General features: G+C 40.9%; 2 protein-coding genes across 7 annotated transcripts in view; both read left to right on the top strand.

Annotated features, from left to right (window-relative positions):
• Window positions 1-15,981, top strand: part of ATR (ATR serine/threonine kinase) — a 213,597-nt gene extending 197,616 nt beyond the window's left edge. The window contains exons 42-47 of the mRNA XM_070405904.1: window positions 97-247; window positions 5,340-5,496; window positions 5,603-5,756; window positions 7,624-7,775; window positions 13,067-13,172; window positions 14,193-15,981. Of these exons, the coding sequence (XP_070262005.1) occupies window positions 97-247; window positions 5,340-5,496; window positions 5,603-5,756; window positions 7,624-7,775; window positions 13,067-13,172; window positions 14,193-14,366 (894 nt within the window). The 3' untranslated portion in view covers window positions 14,367-15,981. The remainder of the gene's footprint in view (window positions 1-96; window positions 248-5,339; window positions 5,497-5,602; window positions 5,757-7,623; window positions 7,776-13,066; window positions 13,173-14,192) is intronic.
• Window positions 15,982-16,723: 742 nt separating this feature from the next.
• XRN1 (5'-3' exoribonuclease 1) overlaps window positions 16,724-19,474 on the top strand; it is a 218,737-nt gene continuing 215,986 nt past the window's right edge. For 5 of the 6 annotated variants that reach the window (XR_011470291.1, XM_070405900.1, XM_070405899.1 and 2 more), the window contains exon 1: window positions 16,724-16,887. Coding sequence is in view for 4 of the 6 variants with exons in the window: in XM_070405900.1 (XP_070262001.1) it covers window positions 16,813-16,887 (75 nt within the window). In the remaining 2 variants the exon portion in view is untranslated. The remainder of the gene's footprint in view (window positions 16,888-19,474) is intronic. The other variant, XM_070405901.1, reaches the window with a different exon arrangement.

The raw sequence follows: 19,474 nt of genomic DNA, 5'->3' as shown, positions 1-19,474 counted from the left end.
TTTTGCTATGAAATGAGCAATTTTAGATATATTTGATATAACATTTAGAAATTTTTAATTTTTAAGTTTATGGTGTGTGTGTTTTTTTTTTTATAGTGCTTAAGAAAAGATGCAGAATCTCGTAGAAGAGAGCTTCATATCCGAACATATGCAGTTATTCCATTGAATGATGAGTGTGGGATTATTGAATGGGTTAACAACACAGCTGGCTTGAGACCTATTCTCACCAAACTATATAAAGAAAAGGGTACTAAAATTAATTTTTACAATATAAGTATATAATATGCATATAATAGCTGCTAACATGTATAATGTGGATATAATTGTTATTAACATATATCATAGTATATTTTTTGGTATAAGCCATGATGAAATTTCCATTCAAATGAGATCCTATATATAGAAGTACTTAAGTGTTTTTCTTTCTTTCTTCCTTGTGTTTTAATTCCTTCTTTATTTTCATCCCAGAAGGATTGTGGTAGCTTAAAATAAATGTATAGAAAATTTGTTTTTCACAGAGTTACTGGTTAGCAATTCTGGGATGATTATGTGTATACTAGATTTTAACAAATAAGTAAATATATTGTGGCTAATGGGAGCTAGTTTTTCACTGTCAGAAAAAGAAAAGAAAAGGGAAGGTTGGAATGAAACCGAAATTATTAGAATTGAAGCGGAGCCTCCCACTGGCCAAACCTGGCATAAAGGAGCACCATAATAGATAAATATAGTATTAAATTATAACCCATGGACTAAATAAATAGAAAAATCCACACCAATATAAACAAATACTTGAATAAATAAGGAAGTACATACAGTTCTTCTTTACATTAGAATTGCAGTGAATAAATGTAGAATAAATTATGGAAATAGAAAATCACCAATTAGCAAATACCATAGTAATAATTGTTATAGGCAGTGAATCTTAATGGATGCTGACATTAATAGGGAAAATATGACAAGAAACAGATTATTTACAGAGTCTCAAAGTATATCCCTCAAAGATAGCTTGTTAATTACAAAAGGAAAAAGTAATAACTTTGCAGTGGAAAAACAAAACTATAATTGCTCAGAACACTTTAAAAAATGTCAATATAATGAAAGATAAAGACAGAAATTTCCCAGATCTGAGAACATTATGGAAGCATGACAACTGAATGCAATATGGAATCCTGGATTGGATCCTGACCCAGAAAAAGGGCGATAGTAGGACAGTTGGTGAAATTTGGATAAGGTCTGAAGATTAATCAATAATAGTCTAACAGTATTAATTTTCTGGTTTATATAATTACTAGTGGCCCGGTGCACAAAATTCGTGCATGGGGGGAGTGTCCCTCAGCCCGGCTTGCACCCTCTCCAATCTGGGACCCCTCAGAGGATGTCTGACTGCCGGTTTAGGCCCTATCCTGATCAGGCCTAAACCGGCAGTCGGACATCCCTCTCGCAATCCGGGACTGCTGGCTCCTAACTGCTCACCTGCCTGCCTGCCTGATTGCCCCTAACTACTCTGCCTGCCAGCCTGCTCACCCCCAACTGCCCCCCAGCCGGCCTGCTCGCCCCCAACTGCCACCCCCACCAGCCTGATCACCCCTAACTGACTCCCACTGATGGCCTGCTTGCCCTCAACTGGGCCCCCCTGCTGGCCTGCTCACCCCCAACTGCCCCCACCCCACCGGCCTGATCACCCACAACTGCCCTCCCCTCTTGGCCCCTAACCCCCTCTACCTCGGCCCTGCCACCATGGCTTTGTCCAGAATGTCCTGAAGGTCTCCTGGAAGGTCTCCCAGTCTAATTAGCATATTACCCTTTTATTAGTATAGATAGAGGCCTGGTGCACAGGTGGGGGCCAGCTGGTTTACCCAGAAGGGTGTCCTGGATCAGGGTGGGGGATTCCCTTGGGGGGTGGAGCAGCCTGGGCGAGGGTCTGGGGCAGTTTGCAGGCCAGCCACGCCCCCATGGGGTGAGGGTCCCCGCTGGGGGAGCATGGCCAGCCTGGGTGAGGGGCTGAGGGCTGTTTTCAGGCTGGCCACACCCCCTTCAGGGTGGGGGTTCCCACTGGGGTGCCTGGCCAGCCTGGGTGAGGGGCTGATGGCTGTTTGCAGGCTGGCCATGCCCCTCAGTGGGGACTCTCACCCCATGGTGGCGTGGCCAGCCTGGGTGAGGGGCTTTGGGCCGTTTGCAGTCCCCTCCCTCGGCAGCCAGCCCAGGCGACCCAAGCCTCCCGCCCGCTCCGGCTGGCTCCATGGCCGCCGCCATCTTTGTCCCGCTATTTTGCATACTCACTCCTGATTGGCTGGTGGGTGTTGCGAAGTAGCAATTTACATATTTGTCTTTTATTAGTGTAGATATTACTGTAATGAAAAAGATGAAAGATAAAATTTGGGGGATGAATATATGTGAACTCTGTGTCATTATGAAATTTTTGTAAGTCCAAAATTCTACTTTTTAAAATGCATGTGATGCAAATACATACTAAATAAATATATCAGAATGAAGTATAAGTGTTAGCTTTCTAGGGCTGCTGTAACAAGGTACTACAAACAGGTTGTAACAGTAGAAACTTATTCTCTCACAGTTCTGGAGGCTAGGAGTACAAAACCACGTGAGAGTAGGACCACGATATCGCTGAAGGCCCTAAAGGAGAACCTGCTCCAAACCTTTTTCTTTGGTTTGCCAGCAACCTTTTGTGTTTCTTATTGATGCTTATAGGTGCATCAGCCCATTCTCTGCCTCAGATGTCATAGCATTCTCCCTAAGTCTATGTCTGTTTTCTCTTCGTGTAAGGATACCGGTCATATTATATTAAGGGCCCACTCTTGATGACTTCTTAATCTGGTTACATGGACAAAGACCCTAATTTCAAATCACATGCATAAGTACCAGGGATTAGGACTTCAACACATTTTTTGCAGAACAAAATTCAACCCATAACGTTAAATAATATTGATGAGGTACCATATTATGTGTATTGTGCTAAGTATGTTATGTACATTATTTTAAATAGTGCCAGAGAGGTTAACTAATTTATCCAAGCTCACATAGCTAGTATGTTCCAAAACTGTAGTTCAAACATATTTGAACCTGATTGCAAGGAACTTGCTGTTGATTATTTTATTTAGAAAGATGAAATAATGTGTAATTTTATATCTTCTACACTAATAAAAGACAAAGATGCTAATTGACCGTACCTTCACTATGTCCAAGCCACGCCCATCAGCCAATCCGAGTGACTATATGCAAATTAACCCAACCAAGATGGCGACCGGCAGCCACGGAGCTGGAGCAAGCAGGAGGCTTGGTTGCCCCAGCGATGGAGGAAGACAAGCTTCCCGCCTGCTCTGGCTGGCTGTGACCTCCGCAAAAGGCAACAAAGTTTCAATTATAGAAGCTAAATAAATCCCAGATACCTGCTTCCAGCCAGCCTCCACTGGGAACTTGGGTGGCTGGAGGCTGTGGCCAGCCTGCAAACAGCCATCAGCCCCTCACCCAAGAAGGCCACACCCTAATTGGGTGAGGGTCCCTGCTGAGGGGCTTGGTCAGCCTGCAAACAGCCATCAGCCCCTCACCCAGGTTGGCCAGGCACCACAGTGGGGACCCCTACCCTGAAGGGGCTGTGCCAGCCTGCAAACAGCCATCAGCCCCAAACCCAGGATGGCCACATCCTCATGGGGTGAGGGTCCCTGCTGGGGGGCTTGGCCAGCCTGCAAACAGCCATCAGCCCCTCAGCCAGACTGGCTAGGGACCCCAGCAGGACCCTCCACCCTGACGGGGGTGTGGCCAGCCTGAAAATGGCCCTCAGCCCCTCACCCAGGCTGGCCAGGCACCCCAGCGAGACCCCCACCCTGATCTGGGACACCCTTCAGGGCAAACCAGCCAGTCCCCACCCATGCACCAGGCCTCTATCATTTATAATAACAGGGTAATATGCAAATTGACCCTAACAGCAGAGCAACTGGGAATCACTGGTCACTATGACACACACTGACCACCAGGAGGCAGACGCTCAATGCAGGAGCTGCCCCCTGGTGGTCAGTGTGCTCCCACATGGGGAGCTCTGCTCAGCCACAAGCCAGGCTGCCAGCTGCCAGTACAGTAGGTGGTGGGAGCCTCTTCCGCCTCCTCAGCAGCGCTAAGGATGTCCGACTACAGCTTAGGCCTCCTCCCCGCTGGCAAGTGGACATCCCCCGAGGGCTCCTGGGCTGCCAGAGGGATGTCTGACTGCCAGCTTAGGCCCAATCCCCCGGGGAGCGGGCCTAAGCCAGCAGGTGGTCATTCCCCAAGGGGTCCCAGACTGCGAGAGGGCACAGGCCGGGCTGAGCGACCCTCCCGAGTGCACAAATTTTTGTGCACTTGGCCTCTAGTGTGTGTGTGTGTGTATATATATATATATAGATAGATAGATATATATACATCCTACCTTACTATGAATACAAAATTGTACTATGCAACATTTAACTCCCAAGAACCTCAAATCACAAATTAGTCGATCAGACTTTTAGCTGTGCCTTGTTTTATGAAGATTAACTGTTCCTAATTAATTTTCAAGAGCACCAAAGCAAGGTGGGCCTAAAAGGCATTTGCTAGAGTAGAGTCATACCAGTCATCTATCATGGCTCACAAATATATCAGAAGGAGAAGTTCTGCTTCCCCACATGATTTGCATTTTCAAGATTAGTTTAAGAACCAGGTATACTGTGAATCTTATAGGCTAGCCTTTACACAGAGTAAATTATTCCAGAGCACCATAGTACGTTTCTTAGTAATGATTCAGTGTGTATCTACCTAAAACATACTGATTAACAGGGGGATCACTATAATTTTAGTGAGGGTTGCAGTAATTTTACAATATTTACAAGGGGCACTATTCACATTGGATTTATTCTAAGTGCAATCTTATGGTATTATTTGATTCCATAACATTGGTTTTAGTTGACATTAATTATAATGAAAAAGAGGATACATTTATCTATACATAATTGAAAGTTTTCTATTCTTGCTCTTGAATAACAATTTGAATAAAAGTAGAGGTTTCGCCCTAACCGGTTTGGTTCAGTGGATAGAGCGTCGGCCTGTGGACTGAAGGGTCCCAGGTTCAATTCCGGTCAAGGGCATGTACCTTGGTTGCAGGCACATACCCAGTAGTGAGTGTGCAGGAGGCAGCTTATGGATGTTTCTCTCTAATCAATTTTTCTAACTATCTCTCTCCCTTCCTATCTGTAAAAAATCAATAAAATATCTTTTTAAAAAAAGTAGAGGTTTCCTGTCCTATTTTAACAACAACAGGAAATGCCCTTTTTCTCATTTGGCTTATGAAGATTCATGGAAATCACTCTGCCTTGCAGGAGTTTATATGACAGGGAAGGAACTTCGCCAGTGTATGCTACCAAAGGCAGCAGCTTTGTCTGAAAAACTCAAAGTATTCCAAGAATTTCTTCTGCCCAGACATCCTCCTGTTTTTCATGAGTGGTTTCTGAGAACATTCCCTGATCCAACATCATGGTAAATTACCAAGATTATAATACATTATTATGGTTGGATATAAAGAAGTATTTTAAGTTTATGTTACCTGATATGCATGAGGATATTTGATAGGTATTTTCTTTAGGTACAGTAGCAGATCAGCATATTGCCGTTCCACCGCAGTTATGTCAATGGTTGGTTATATCCTGGGCCTTGGAGACCGTCATGGTGAAAACATTCTCTTTGATTCTTTGACTGGTGAATGTGTACATGTGGATTTCAACTGTCTCTTCAATAAGGTATATGATGTGACTTACGCTAGGTCAGTGGTCGGCAAACTCATTAGTCAACAGAGCCAAATATCAACAGTACAACAATTGAAATTTCTTTTGAGAGCCAAATTTTTTAAACTTAAACTATATAGGTAGGTACATTGTTATTAACTTAATTAGGGTACTCCTAAGGCTTAGGAAGAGCCACACTCAAGGGGCCAAAGAGCCACGTGTGGCTCGCGAGCCACAGTTTGCCGACCACGGCTCTAGGTAATTGTATGTTTCTTATTAATTTTCTTTCTTCAACAACTGTTCTTCCTAGATGTACCCATTGGTAGCAGTTATAGTCACAGTTGAGTCTCATATCCCATAGCCATTAGTAAAGCAATCTAGGATGGAGAGAACTCAAAAGCGTAATATAGTAAAACTAGCACTGAACTTAAGTCTGAAAACACAGGTTCAAGTTCTGATTCAATTAGTTCTTAGTTATATGAACATGGACAGAGCAGTTCATTTTACTGAGACTCACTTTTAGAGAAACAGTAGTTTAATGTGATGGTTTCCAAACATGTCAGCATATCAGAATCATCTAAGAGGTGTTTTTTGTTTTGTTTGTTTTAAATATGTTTTTTCATTGATTTTTTTAGAGAGAGAAATAGAAACATCAATGAGAGAGAAACATTGATCAGCTGTCTCCTGCATGCTCCCTACTGGGGATTAAGCTCACAACTGGGCATGTGCCTGATCAAACTGGTGACCTCTTGGTGCATGGGCCTACACTCAACCATTGAGCCACACTACCCTGGATAAGAGGTTGTTTTTTTTTTCTTAATGCGGATATCTAGGAAGCATCCCAGGAAATTCATATTCTGTAGGTCTAGAGTAGGGCCTGGGAATTAATTAAGGTAGTTGGACTCTCCCTAAGGCCTCCTCCAATTTTCCAATGTTAGGATCTTGGAAAGCAGACTAGTAGTTAGACCACTTTTTTCTTCATCCCCATTCTCTTTTGATTGCCTTCTGCTGTCACAGGAAAATAAGAAATGTCACAGGCCAAATTGAGAACAAATCAAAGATAAACCACTGGTATATGTTAAATCATACAAGAGAGGAATTTAGGGAAACTGGAGGGATGAAAAATTCCTAGGAAGGCTCATTAAAGAATGGCAAAAAATAAATGAACTGGGCTACGTTATATTCCATGTTGTATTTCTTTCTGAGGGATGTAAGCATCTAATGCTTGGCTATATCTTTTCCCCTACTCTTTTAAAATCAAAGTTTTAAAGCAGCGGTTCTCAACCTGTGTGTCGCGACCCCTTTGGGGGTCGAACGACCCTTTCACAGGGGTCGCCTAAGACCATTGGAAAACATATATAATTACATATTGTTTTTGTGATTAATCACTATGCTTTAATTATGTTCAGTTTGTAACAATGAAATTGGGGGTCACCACAACATGAGGAACTGTATTAAAGGGTCGCGGCATTAGGAAGGTTGAGAACCACTGTTTTAAAGAAAAGAAGAAATATATGACAATACATGTAAGTTCTTTATATTATTCAAGAAAGACATTAAGGATGTTGATATTACATAAAATATTGAATGCATAAAAAATTCTCTTTAATGCTGTTTACCACAGTAACTCAATAAAAGGTGAGTCCGTCCATCCTCTAGTTCTTACCCAAGGGATTGCATTTAAATTCCCCAAAAAGCAAAGGTAGAGTCATAGTCATATAGATCATTTGTGATATAGGCTCTAACGTAGTTACAAATATAAATATTTTGACGGTATGTTTGCTTTTTGCTAAATTAGTCTAGACATGAAGTTCTAAATTTTTTGCATAAAGATTTAAAAATTCTAACATTGCTGCTTTTTAATAAAATGTATTGTTTTAAGGGAGAAACCTTTGAAGTTCCAGAAATTGTTCCATTTCGCCTGACTCATAATATGGTTAATGGAATGGGTCCTATGGGAACAGAAGGTCTTTTTCGAAGAGCTTGTGAAGTTACAATGAGGCTGATGCGAGATCAGAGAGAGCCTTTAATGAGGTAATCACTTATATTTTGTAAACAATTTACAGTAAGTTTGAATGGAATTATTGGTTCCTAAGTATGCTTTCTTTATATAGAAGCCACTTTGCATTGGTTGAAGTAGATTTTTTTAAATCTTTATGTAATTTACATACATAAAATTTACATTTCATAAAATTCACTCTTTTAAAGTGTATTCTACCGTGGTTTTTAGTATATTCGCAAAATTGTGCAACCATCACTGTTTAATATAAAACAACCATCACTGCTATCTAGTTATAAAACATTTTCATTACCCCCAAAAGAAATAGTAGCAATCATTCCCCATCTCTTCTCTCTCACCATCCCTTGGCAACCACTAGTATACTTTCTGTCTCTATGGATTTGCCTATTCTGGACACTTCATATATAAATGGGATCATACAACATGTAGCCTTTTGTGTCTGTTTTCTTTCACTTAGCATAATGTTTTTAAGGTTTATCCATGCTGTAGCATGTATCAATATTTCATTCTTTTTTATTGCCAAATAATATTACATTGTATGGATACATTTTGTTCATTCATTCATGAGTTAATGGACATTTGGATTGTCTGCACTTTTTGGCTATTGTGAATGGTGTGGCTATGAACTTTTGGGTATAAGTTTTATGTAGATATAGTTATTTAATACTTTTGGATATACCTTGGAGTAGAATTGCTGGGTTGTATGTTAACTCTAAGCTTAACATTTTGAGGAACTTTCAAACTTTTTCAAGCAGCTGTAATACTTTATAATCCTACTAGGAATGTCTGAGATCTCCAATTTCTCCACACCCTTACCAACACTTGTGATTGTATGTATTTTTTATTTTACCTGTCCTAGTGGGTGTGAAGTTGTATCTCATTGTAGATTTTTTTTTAAATTAACTAGACATTAAATTATTGACTTTTCCTAGATGTGAACAGTTTTGTGATTATGTTGTAAAGGGCCCTTATCTTGGAAAGATGCATTCTTAAATATTTATAGAAGAAATAACCAGATGCTCAAGGTTTGTTTCAAAAAGAAAAACACATACAGGAGTGGGTAGGACAGTTGTGGATAATTGGTGGTCAGATATGGGTGGGTACACAGGGTTCACTATACTATTGCCATATATTTGAAATTCTTCCTAATTCAAGAGTGTAAAAAGACCTGTCAGGAGTCTGACTTCCCACTCTCCCCCTTCTGATCCAACCCCACAGATGGAGGAGCACTAATGTCTGAGTTGTCTAACCTCCCCACAAAAACAGTGGCAAGATAGGTACATGCTTTAATGGGGCAGGTGGGGGGTTCCCATCTGCAGTGTCATGCTCAATGGCTCAGCTTGAGGCCCTTGAATATTCAGTGAAGGATGATCTGAGCATAGGCCAACGTGCTCAAGTGCATGATTCAGCCATGTTTGTGCTTGCATTTAATGTTGCTCAGCTGGTACTTGTTCCTGCATGCCTTACCCTGGCTTGGCTGTGTGATGAGGAGTCCCTAGGTTTTGGGGAGCCCCAACCAGGCCTGGGCGTAGAGCCACCTGACATCAAGTATTGTTACTGACCTACTGACAGCACACAACAGGCAACAACTTGGGGATTTGCCCAAGAGAGCCATGTCTAGCTGCTGGTCACGCTGCCCCCCACATCTCATAGAATTTAATTTGCATTTCCCTAGTGACCAGCGATGAGGAATATCCTTTCATGTGTGTTTGTTTGGGTTTTTTTTTTTTTTTTTTTTTGGTCAGTTATATATCTTCTTTGGACAAATGTCTATTCAAATCCCATTTTTAATGGGATTATTTATATTTTTGTTGAGTTATAAGAGTTCTTTACATAAGTAGATACTAGCCCCTTATGAGATACGATTTGCAAATATTTTCTCTGATATATGGGTTCTTTTTCCTTTCTTGATGCCCTTTGAAGCATAAAAGTTTTTACTTTTGATAAATTCCAATTTGTCTCTTATTGTTGTTATTTGTGCTTTTGATGTCTTATTTAAGAACCTATTGCATAATCCCAAGTTATGAAGAGTTATACCTATGTTTTCTTCTAACTGTTTTATAGTTTTAGCTCATATTTCGATCCTTGGTCATTTTCAGTTATTGTTTTCTATTTAGTATCAGGTAGGGGTTCATATTTATTTTTTTAAATATGCATATCTAGTCCCAGCACCATTTTTAAAAAGGATTATTTTTTCTCCATTTAATTTTCTTGGCAATTTTGTTGAAAATCAGTTGCCCATATATAGAAGAGTTTATTTCTAGATTCTCAGTTTTATTCCATTTATATTTATTTCTAACCTATGCTAACACACACGGTCTTCATCACTGTAGGTTTGTGGTAAGTTTTGAAATCAGGAAGTGTGATTGGGTCCAACTATTATTTCTTTTTCAAGATTGTTTGGCTCTCCCGGCCTGCATAGCTCTGTGGTTGAGCATCATTGACCTATGAACCTGGAGTTCAATTCCTGGTCAGGACACATGCCCGGGTTGTGGGCTTGAACCCCAGTGGGGGGCATGCAGGAGGCAGCCGATCAGTGATTCTCTCTCATCGATGTTTTTAGCTCTCTCTTCCTCCCCTTTCCTCTCTGAAATCAATAAAATACACACACACACACACACACACACACACATTTTAAAAGACTGTTTGGCTATTGTGGGTCCCTTGCATTTCCATATGAATTTTGTCAATTTTTGCAAGAAAACAACCTGGATTTTATAGGAATGGCATTGAATCTATAAATCAATTTGAGGAGTATTGCCATCTTAACAATATTAAGTTTCCTGACCCATGAATGTGGAATTTCCCCCATTTATTTATCTTTAATTTCTTTCAATGTTTGGTAGTTTTTAGTTTGCAACTTTTCTATTTAAGGTTTGAAAAAATGTGTTTCTAAATACCTTATTCCTTTTAATCCTATTCCAAAAGGAATTTTCTTAATTTTTTGATTGCTAGTGTATATAACTGATATTTGTATATTGATCTTATATCCTACAACCTTGCTGAACTTGTTTATTACTTTTAAGAGTTATTTTTGTAGATATCTTAAAATTTTCTCTCTACAACAACATGTCATCTGAAAATAAAGTTTTATTTCTTCCTTTCCAATCTTAATGCCTTTTCTTTTTCTTGCCTAATTGCCCTAGCTAGATCAATGTTGAATAGACATGGAAAGAATTCTGCATTCTTGTATTGTTCCTGATGTTAGGGCTAAAAGACTCCATCTTTCACCATTAGATATTATGTTAGCTGCAGGAAATACAGTTAACCCTTGAACAACATGGCAGTTAGGGGCACCAATACCCTTGCACAGTGGAAAACCTGCATATAACTTTGACTCCCCCAAAACTTAACTACTAATAGCCTATTGTTGACTGGAAGCCTTACTGGATGACATAAATAGTCAATTAACATATTTTGTATGTTATATGCTATGCTGTATTCTTACAATAAAGTAAACCAGAGAGAAGAAAATATTACTAAGAAAATCATAAGGAAGAGAAAATTTATAGTAGTATACATAATTATTGTAAAAAGTCCTCATATAAGTGGACCTGTATAGTTCAAACCCATATTGTTCAAGGGTCAACTAGTTTGTAAAATGGACTTATAAAGTTTATTTATTCACCTTTTTATATAAGAGCTGTCTACCCGACATTATCCTATATAATAAAAGCGTAATATGCAAATCAACTGAACGGTGGAACGAATGGTCCCAATGATGTGCACTGACCACCAGAAGGCAGATGCTCAATGCAGGAGCTGCCCCTTGGTGGTCAGTGTGCTCCCACAGGGGGAGCGCCGCTGTGGTGGTGGGAGCCTTCCCTGCCTCCACTGCAGGAAGGCGGTAAGGAGCAAGGGGTCCCATACTGGGAGAGCCCCAGACTGTGAGAGAGATGTCTGACTGCTGGCTTAGGCCTGATCCCTGGACATCACCTGAGGGGTCCTGGACTGTGAGAGGGCGCAGGCCAGGCTGAGCGCGCCCCCCCCCCCCCCCACCCCACCCCCAGTGCACAAATCTCGTGCACTGGGCCTCTAGTGGTAGAATACATGGGTTAGTTAGACAAAGGCAAAAGCAAGTTCTCTGAAAGAGGAAGTATAACATCCTGTGAAACACTCAACTAGGAGCTTCTATACTAGTCTGAAATAAGTCAGGAAATAACTTCTAGAGGAAGTAGTTGAGACCTTAAACATAAATAGAATTGGCCACGCAAAAGGGAAAAGAGTCTTCTGAGTGAAAGAAATATCAATGGTATTGAAGGCATGGCTTGCTTGAGAAATGCAATACTGTATTCTAGAGGGTAGACTTTAAGTACTTTATTCCTAGGAGGTGGTGTGAGCAGAGCTACATTATGAAAGGTCCACATGATTTCGGTTTACACATTTAAACTTTGCCCTGAGAACAATCAGAAGTCATTGGAGGGTTTTAAGAAGAAAATAAAAAAATAAGAAGAAATGATATAATCAGATTTGCATTGTAGAAAAATTACAGTTCCAGTTTGGGTTAGAGGGCAGAAAACTAGTTAGAGGACTGTTGCAGTACCCCAGGCAAATACTGGCTAAAGTAGTGACAGTCAAGATGGAGATTAAGTAGAGAGATTCTAAAGAGATTTAAAAAGTAGGATTAGTTGTTTAGAGGAAGGGGAGGCAAGGGACAGTGGATGAATGGTGTTACTCTTTACTGATTTGAGGATACAGGAGAAATAGTTTGGGGAAGAATCATGAGTTTTGTTTTGAAAATATTGAATTTCAGATGCCTACAAGATATCTAAGTGGGTTTTTCCCATAGGTAATTGGATTTGACATCTAGAGCACAATAGAAAAATCTGAGCTGGGTCTGTTTATATGGTAGCTATAGATACTTTATGGTTATTGTGGAAACATGGCAGGGGATACAATTCACTCATTCAATAAATATTCATTAAACAGTTTACAGTATGCATTCAGAGATGGCACACAGACCATTTTACTGTACTCCAAGAACACCTCTGACCCTCCTCTATCTTTTTTTTAAAAATATATTTTATTGATTTTTTACAGAGAGGAAGGGAGAGAGATAGAGAGTTAGAAACATCGACCCTCCTCTATCTTGTCTCTTCCCTCCCTCTACTTTCCTTTCCCTCCTCTCATCCCAAAACAATAATTTCACCTATTTTACTGAAATAGGAATAATGTGTATTATAAGAGTATTACCATTAGTTTCTCATCCTTCACTTACTTTTCACCTAAGTGTTTTCTTTATTAAGATTTCTTTTTACAAAGATAACATTGTATTATTACTTATAATGTTTTCTTTCCATTTTAGTGTCTTAAAGACTTTTCTACATGATCCTCTTGTGGAATGGAGTAAACCGGTAAAAGGGCATTCCAAAGCACTACTGAATGAAACTGGGGAAGTTGTTAATGAAAAGGTTAGTAGAAGGTATAGCTTGATGTAAGTTTATATTGTATATCTCTACAAATGAGAACTGATTCTAAATACTATCAGTGACTGACCATTGAATACTCTGAAATCTAGTACTCTAGTATGCCAATGCCCTACGTTTTCTTTATTATCTTTAGTATGTTAACATTATTATCATTTGTATAATACAAGCAGAGTTGAGGACACACTTGTTTTAACCATAGACAATTTGTAATTGTGAGATAGAGCGGGGAATACCTGAACACAAATTGTGTGGACTTACAGAGCAGCAGATCTCAGCTTTAATATTTTAATTGCTCTAATTTTACATTAATCATAAGTATATAAGTACTTAATATATAAACTCAGTTGACACTCTACTATAAGTAGAAATAAATTGTCAATAGCTGGTTAATTATATCACTGCATTTTTATTGCAAAATATTACTTATTTAAGCACTTAAAAATGGAAAGTACAAAGATTAAGACATGGTAAATTGACTAACTATACTGTTGACATGAAACAATACTGTTATAATACAACAGTTAAATTTATGAGTCTACAACAGATGTAGTTAGTAGTTGTTAGATTAACAAGAAACGAAGTTGAAAAGACCATTTTAAAACAAATTTACTGGCACTAATAGGTTGGGACTGTAATAGCAACAAACATATTCACTCAGCTCCTGAGTATGTCAAGTTTCACAGTACACATTAAAAATTATTTCTTTTATCAACACTGTAAAACATTTTTTTCACTCCCTACTAATATTCCCTGGTATTTCAAATAGTCCAGAAAAATGTCTAAATAGTTGATCTTGGATCAACATTGCAAGACTTCAAATCAATATCTTGTTATTATACTTGTTTCATTTCTTCTCTCATATTTGCTCTGACAAAAGGGGTAATGATCAATAAAATGGCACTAACATTTGTTAAATAACAAAAAAGGTAGTAATTCCAAATTATCAACATGCTCATGTCATTGAGTCCTTAACTCTTATGATTTTCAACTTTGTCCTTTTAGGCCAAGACCCATGTTCTTGACATTGAGCAGCGACTGCAAGGTGTAATCAAGACCCGAAACAGAGTGACAGGGCTGCCCTTATCTATTGAAGGACATGTACATTACCTTATACAAGAAGCTACTGATGAAAACTTACTATGCCAAATGTACCTTGGTTGGACTCCATATATGTGAAATTAAATTACTTCAAAGAATATGTTAATAATCCAAAGTTAACATATTTGGTATTAATCTGTTTTTATCTATCGAATTCCAAAGTACAATATAAGTTGCTTTATGTTCTCAAAGCAACTGGTATTATTTCTCCCTTTATGTTAACAATATTTAAAATAATATATGTTGTTATTAAGAAATAAACTGCTTTATTACTATCTACTGTGTATTATAACCGGAAATAGCACATCAAATATTCTCATACTCTAAAAATATTTATTTGCAAGAAGCAAGCCAGCCTTATTTCATTTTACACCTTATATTTTTAAGTACTTGCTAGCATAAGGATTCATTTGGACAACAATAAAAACTGAATAAATTATGTGGATAGAACACTGCTAGATTTGTACACAGAACTTATGTCCCCTGACAGCCTAGTAAAACAGATAGCATAACAAAAATAGCACATCATTATGTTCACGTAACAAAACTTTTTTTTTTTTACATATATATATTTTTATTGATTTTAGAGAGTAAGTGAGAGGGAGAGAGAGAGAGAAACATCAATGATGAGAGAGCATCATTGATTGGCTGCCTCCTGCATGCCCCATACTGGGGACTGAGCCGGCTCCCTGGGCATGTGCCCTTGATCCGAATGGAACCAGGATCCTTCATTCCACAGACCAACGTTCTGTCCACTGAGCCAAACAGGCTAGAGCAAAACTCCTTTTGTGTGTGGTTAAAAGTGTGATATGGAAAAAACATAAGACAAACAAGCATGAATCTGAAAACAATATAAATATTGTGTAATTGTAAAGATGTTACCATACTGAATGCAGTTGTCTTGGAAGACAGCAATACTTGAAATTTCAAGAGATTTTAAATGTGTTTAAAATTTGTTTTTTCTTGCAGAGGATTTAAAATAGTTTATAGAATTATGAAAAAATGAGGTTATTCCATTCAAATAAATGGAAAACTTTTTTATAATAGACTAGAGGCCTAGTGCATGAAATACGTAGGGTCCCTAGTGGCTGCTGGCTGGGGGTCCCTTCAGGGCTGTTGGCCTGCCACCTCCCTTCCCCCTCGAATTCCTGGTGGAGGGGACAATTTGCATATTAGGCTTTTATTATATAGGATGATTGCACTTAAGTTCACTTGAGAGAATGCTGCTTTTTTTTTTTTTTTAAATATATTTTATTGATTTTTTGCAGAGAGGAAGGGAGAGAGATAGAGAGTTAGAAACATGGACCAGCTGCCTCCTGCACGCCCCCCACTGGGGATGTGCCCGCAACCCAGGTACATGCCCTTGACCGGAATCGAACCCGGGACCCCTCAGTCCACAGGCCGACGCTCTATCCACTGAGCCAAACCAGTTTTGGCAGAGAATGCTGCTTTTTTGCAGAGTTGAGATTGATGGGGAAAACAGGATAAGCCCAAAGGTATGAAGGTGAAAACTAAACATAATTTCCAATTGAAGGCCTTATAATTAAGAGTTAAGGAGGAAGCTGGATGGGGGGTGGAGGGAGTTAGGAATATTTTTTTCAACAAATAACTTGTTAAACAACATTTTAAAAGAAACTGGCGTGTCTGTGTGTGTATCCTTCAAAGAAACGAATTCACTGAACCAAATAAAACTAAACCAAATAAATCACATGATCTTTCCAAATCTGTGTTGAAAAATAGAGATGAGCCCTGGCTGGTGTGGACATGGGCCCTTGCATCAAAGGGCAGCAAGCTCCATTATTGGTTAACCCCTAGAGTGCCGGGGAGCGAGATAGGATTGTGCTCCTCCTGTCTTTTGCCAAAAGTGCCCGGAGCGCTTTGACGTCAAGTTCTAAGTCTGATTTTATTAGTGATGATGATATTGCTAAATATGTCAAAGATGAAAACAAATGTAGTAAAGGTTTCCTTACGTTTTTGAATATGCAACTTCATTTACTTGCGATTCATAGTTTTTTTCCTAAACTGCTGTAAAATCAGCAAAAATGCCTTGGCAATTTTAGCATAGTTCCTAGGATATTGGTTGGCACTCAAAGGGTAATGGGGCCTGTATCTGGGTTGCAGATTTGAAGGTTTGATTCACCCCCATCCCAGCGGACAGAGCGCCAGCGGGAGGCAATGTCTCTCTCATTCCCTCTCCTTCCCTTCCACTCTTTAAAAAAAAAGAAATCCTCGGATGAAGATTACAGAAAAAAAAATAAAAATCCTGTGATGGCATCCCAGGAGACTAAAGCCGACAGGACAAAATTCAGGGTCCACCGGCATTTTCAGGACTAAGCGCCCGCGCGCCGCCCACGCTGGGCGCCACGCCAACCCGGAGGCCTCGGGGCGGCCGCTCTACCCGACGGCGGCCACTCTATGGTCGGGCGGGCGGTGTGTTGTCATCAGCCGAGCGACGGCGGCGGCGGCGGCCCCGGCGGGCGTTCGGTTTCGGTTTGGCCCTCAGTGGGGTTGTGTTGAAGTGGAGATGGGAGTCCCCAAGTTTTACCGATGGATCTCGGAGCGGTACCCCTGCCTCAGCGAAGTGGTGAAAGAGCATCAGGTGGGTGAGCCGGCCGCGGCTCTCTCCGCCGCCCACTCGCCGTCGGCCGGCTCGGGGCTCGGGAAGGAGGGCTCCGGAGGTATGGGGACCCGGTGGCCGAGGGGGCGAGCCAGGGGCGGTCGTGACGGCGGGCGGACCTGCGCGCTGCCCACTCAGTCCCCGGTCGGCTCTGGGGGCGTCTTCCTGCCGCAGCGGCGGGAGCTCCCCCGGGCGCGAGCCCCAGAACGAGCCCCTGGGGCCTCCCGAGCCCGGAAAACACCCCGCGCCGCCGGCGCCGCCCCACCGGAACCGTGCTCACCCCGAGAGAGCCCCCGCCCCATGCCTGAATCTGGCACTGCCGAACCAGTGTCCCATTCCAAAAAAGTACACTTGGAAGGGCATTGGTTGTTTGGAGGCTCGTGTGTGTGTGGTGTGTGTGTGAGGGGTGTGTGTGAAGTGTGTGTGTTAGGGGTGTGTGTGTTGGGCGGTCTGTGTGTGTTAGATATGTGTGTGTGAGGTGTGTGTGTTAAGGGTGTGTGTGTGTGTTAGATATGTGTGTGTGAGGTGTGTGTTAGGGGTGTGTGTGTTGGGCGGTCTGTGTGTGTTAGATATGTGTGTGTGAGGTGTGTGTTAGGGGTGTGTGTGTGTTAGGGGTGTGTGTGTTGGGCGGTCTGTGTGTGTTAGATATGTGTGTGTGAGGTGTGTGTGTTCTGGTGTGTGTGTCTGTGTTAGGTGTGTGTGTGTTAGATGTGTGTGTGTGTGTGTGTGTGTGTGTGTTAGGGGTGTGTTAGCTGCGTGTTAGCTGTGTGTGTGTGTTAGCACACCAATGTATTGGAACTGTGGAAAGGGCCTAGAAAGCAGTCAGGCTGCTAGACTTTGAGTGATAGGTCACATTTAATGATTTCAGTAGATCTCTTGTCCATTTTGTATTTTGCAGAAAATAATTAGTTTTGAAATGTGTATCACTAATTGAATTAGTTGCATTGTATTTGTGGTGGGGCATAGTAATCCAGAGTACACCATCGTGCTCTGTGGAATTATAGTTTATTTTTTTTTTAAAAAGTACCATAGCATGAAGGTAGTGTTAAACTTCCAGAAATAATTCTTTGTTGTTGTTACAGTCAAATTTGGTATATGAGGAAAATTTACAAAAAATTCCAAAATGGTAGTTTATCTTTAATTTATTTGAAATATGGGTTGTGTTAGATTAAGGAGATACTTCTTTCCAGAGAAGAGGTTACTGATACATTGCAGAAAGGGAAACAGCTAACTTTGTTTTTTCTTAGTCCTTCATTCAGAAAACATTTGAGTACCTGCCATGCATCATTCACTTTCTCAAGTGAAAAAAAAGACTGTTATTCAGACTCATTTTATAATACATGATTTGTTCAGTAATATTTTTACTCTTTACTCTTTGGCATGGAATTCGGTTTGGTGAAATTATGTGATTCTCTCCATCCTGAGGATTTTGTTACTGAAGAACAAAAATAATCTAAGGCAGTTTTATGATATGAACAATAAGGATAGGTTTTAATTGGTTCATCAAAGTGATGTCTTTCAAAAATGTTTGATTCTGGTAGTTAACAGCAACAAAAACAAAAGCAGATGTTATAAAGGGTTACCATGCAGTGCTTGCAAGATGAGCGAGTGCCTAAATGAGTCACAATAGTGGAAAGGCTAATCTTGGGAGAAGAGGCTGGAAAGAGGTTTGGTGGAGGGGTAGGTTCTGGAAAGTCGCTAGTGATGGTGGTAGTAGCATAGTTTTTGGTCTCTGAATCCTTACGTAAAGATAGAAAGAGCAATTAGCAAAATTTTAAATGCCTAGAACAATTATAATAAAATCATGTAATAGTGTATTTCTACAAACCCCCAAATACAAGGAGATGGGAACAAACTACCAAGAGCCTTTAGACCCAATCAGTATTGGCATCTCTGTAAGAGGAAGAAGGAAGCAATGGGGCAACATCGAATATACCTAAAACAGGAGAACTCCAGAATAGTTACTAAAAACTATGAGGGTTGGTTGGACAGTAGTAGCTATAACTGAGGAGCTTTAAAGGGCAGGAACAGTCTATCTCCTATCAACTTTCAAGACTGACTTGCCAAGGCACCATTCTAAGGCAAAGCTCACCCTAAAGAGAAACCACTCGGAGTGGTATACTATACTAATAAAAGGGTAATATGCCAATTAGACTGGGAGACCTTCTGGATGTCCTTCAAGACAAAGCCAAAAGCCACAGTGGCGGGGCTGAGGCAGAGGCAGTTAGGGGCGATCAGGCTGGCAGGGGAGGGCAGTTGGGGGCGAGCAGGCTGGTGGGGAGGGCAGTTGGGGGTGAGCAGGCCAGCAAGGTGGGGGCAGTTGGGGGCAATCAGTCTGGCAGGAGCTGGCAGTTAGGGGTGATCAGGCCAGAAGGGGGGGGGCAGTTGAGATTAATTAGGCTGGCAGGCAGAGTGGTTAGGGGCGATCAGGTAGGCAGGCAGGTGAGCGGTTAGGAGCCAGCGGTCCCGGATTGCGAGAGCGATGTCCGACTGCTGTTTAGGCCCGATCCCACAGGGATCGGCAGTCGGACATCCCCCGAGGGGTCCCAGATTGGAGAGGGTGCAGGAC

Source organism: Myotis yumanensis, unplaced genomic scaffold (assembly GCF_028538775.1).
Source record: "Myotis yumanensis isolate MYYU_CA2020_CCGP unplaced genomic scaffold, mMyoYum1.0.hap1 SCAF_2, whole genome shotgun sequence".
In the NCBI taxonomy this organism is placed as follows: domain Eukaryota; kingdom Metazoa; phylum Chordata; class Mammalia; order Chiroptera; family Vespertilionidae; genus Myotis; species Myotis yumanensis.
The sequence above is the reverse complement of the archived record's forward strand: the minus strand, read 5'-3'. Positions and strand labels throughout refer to the sequence as shown.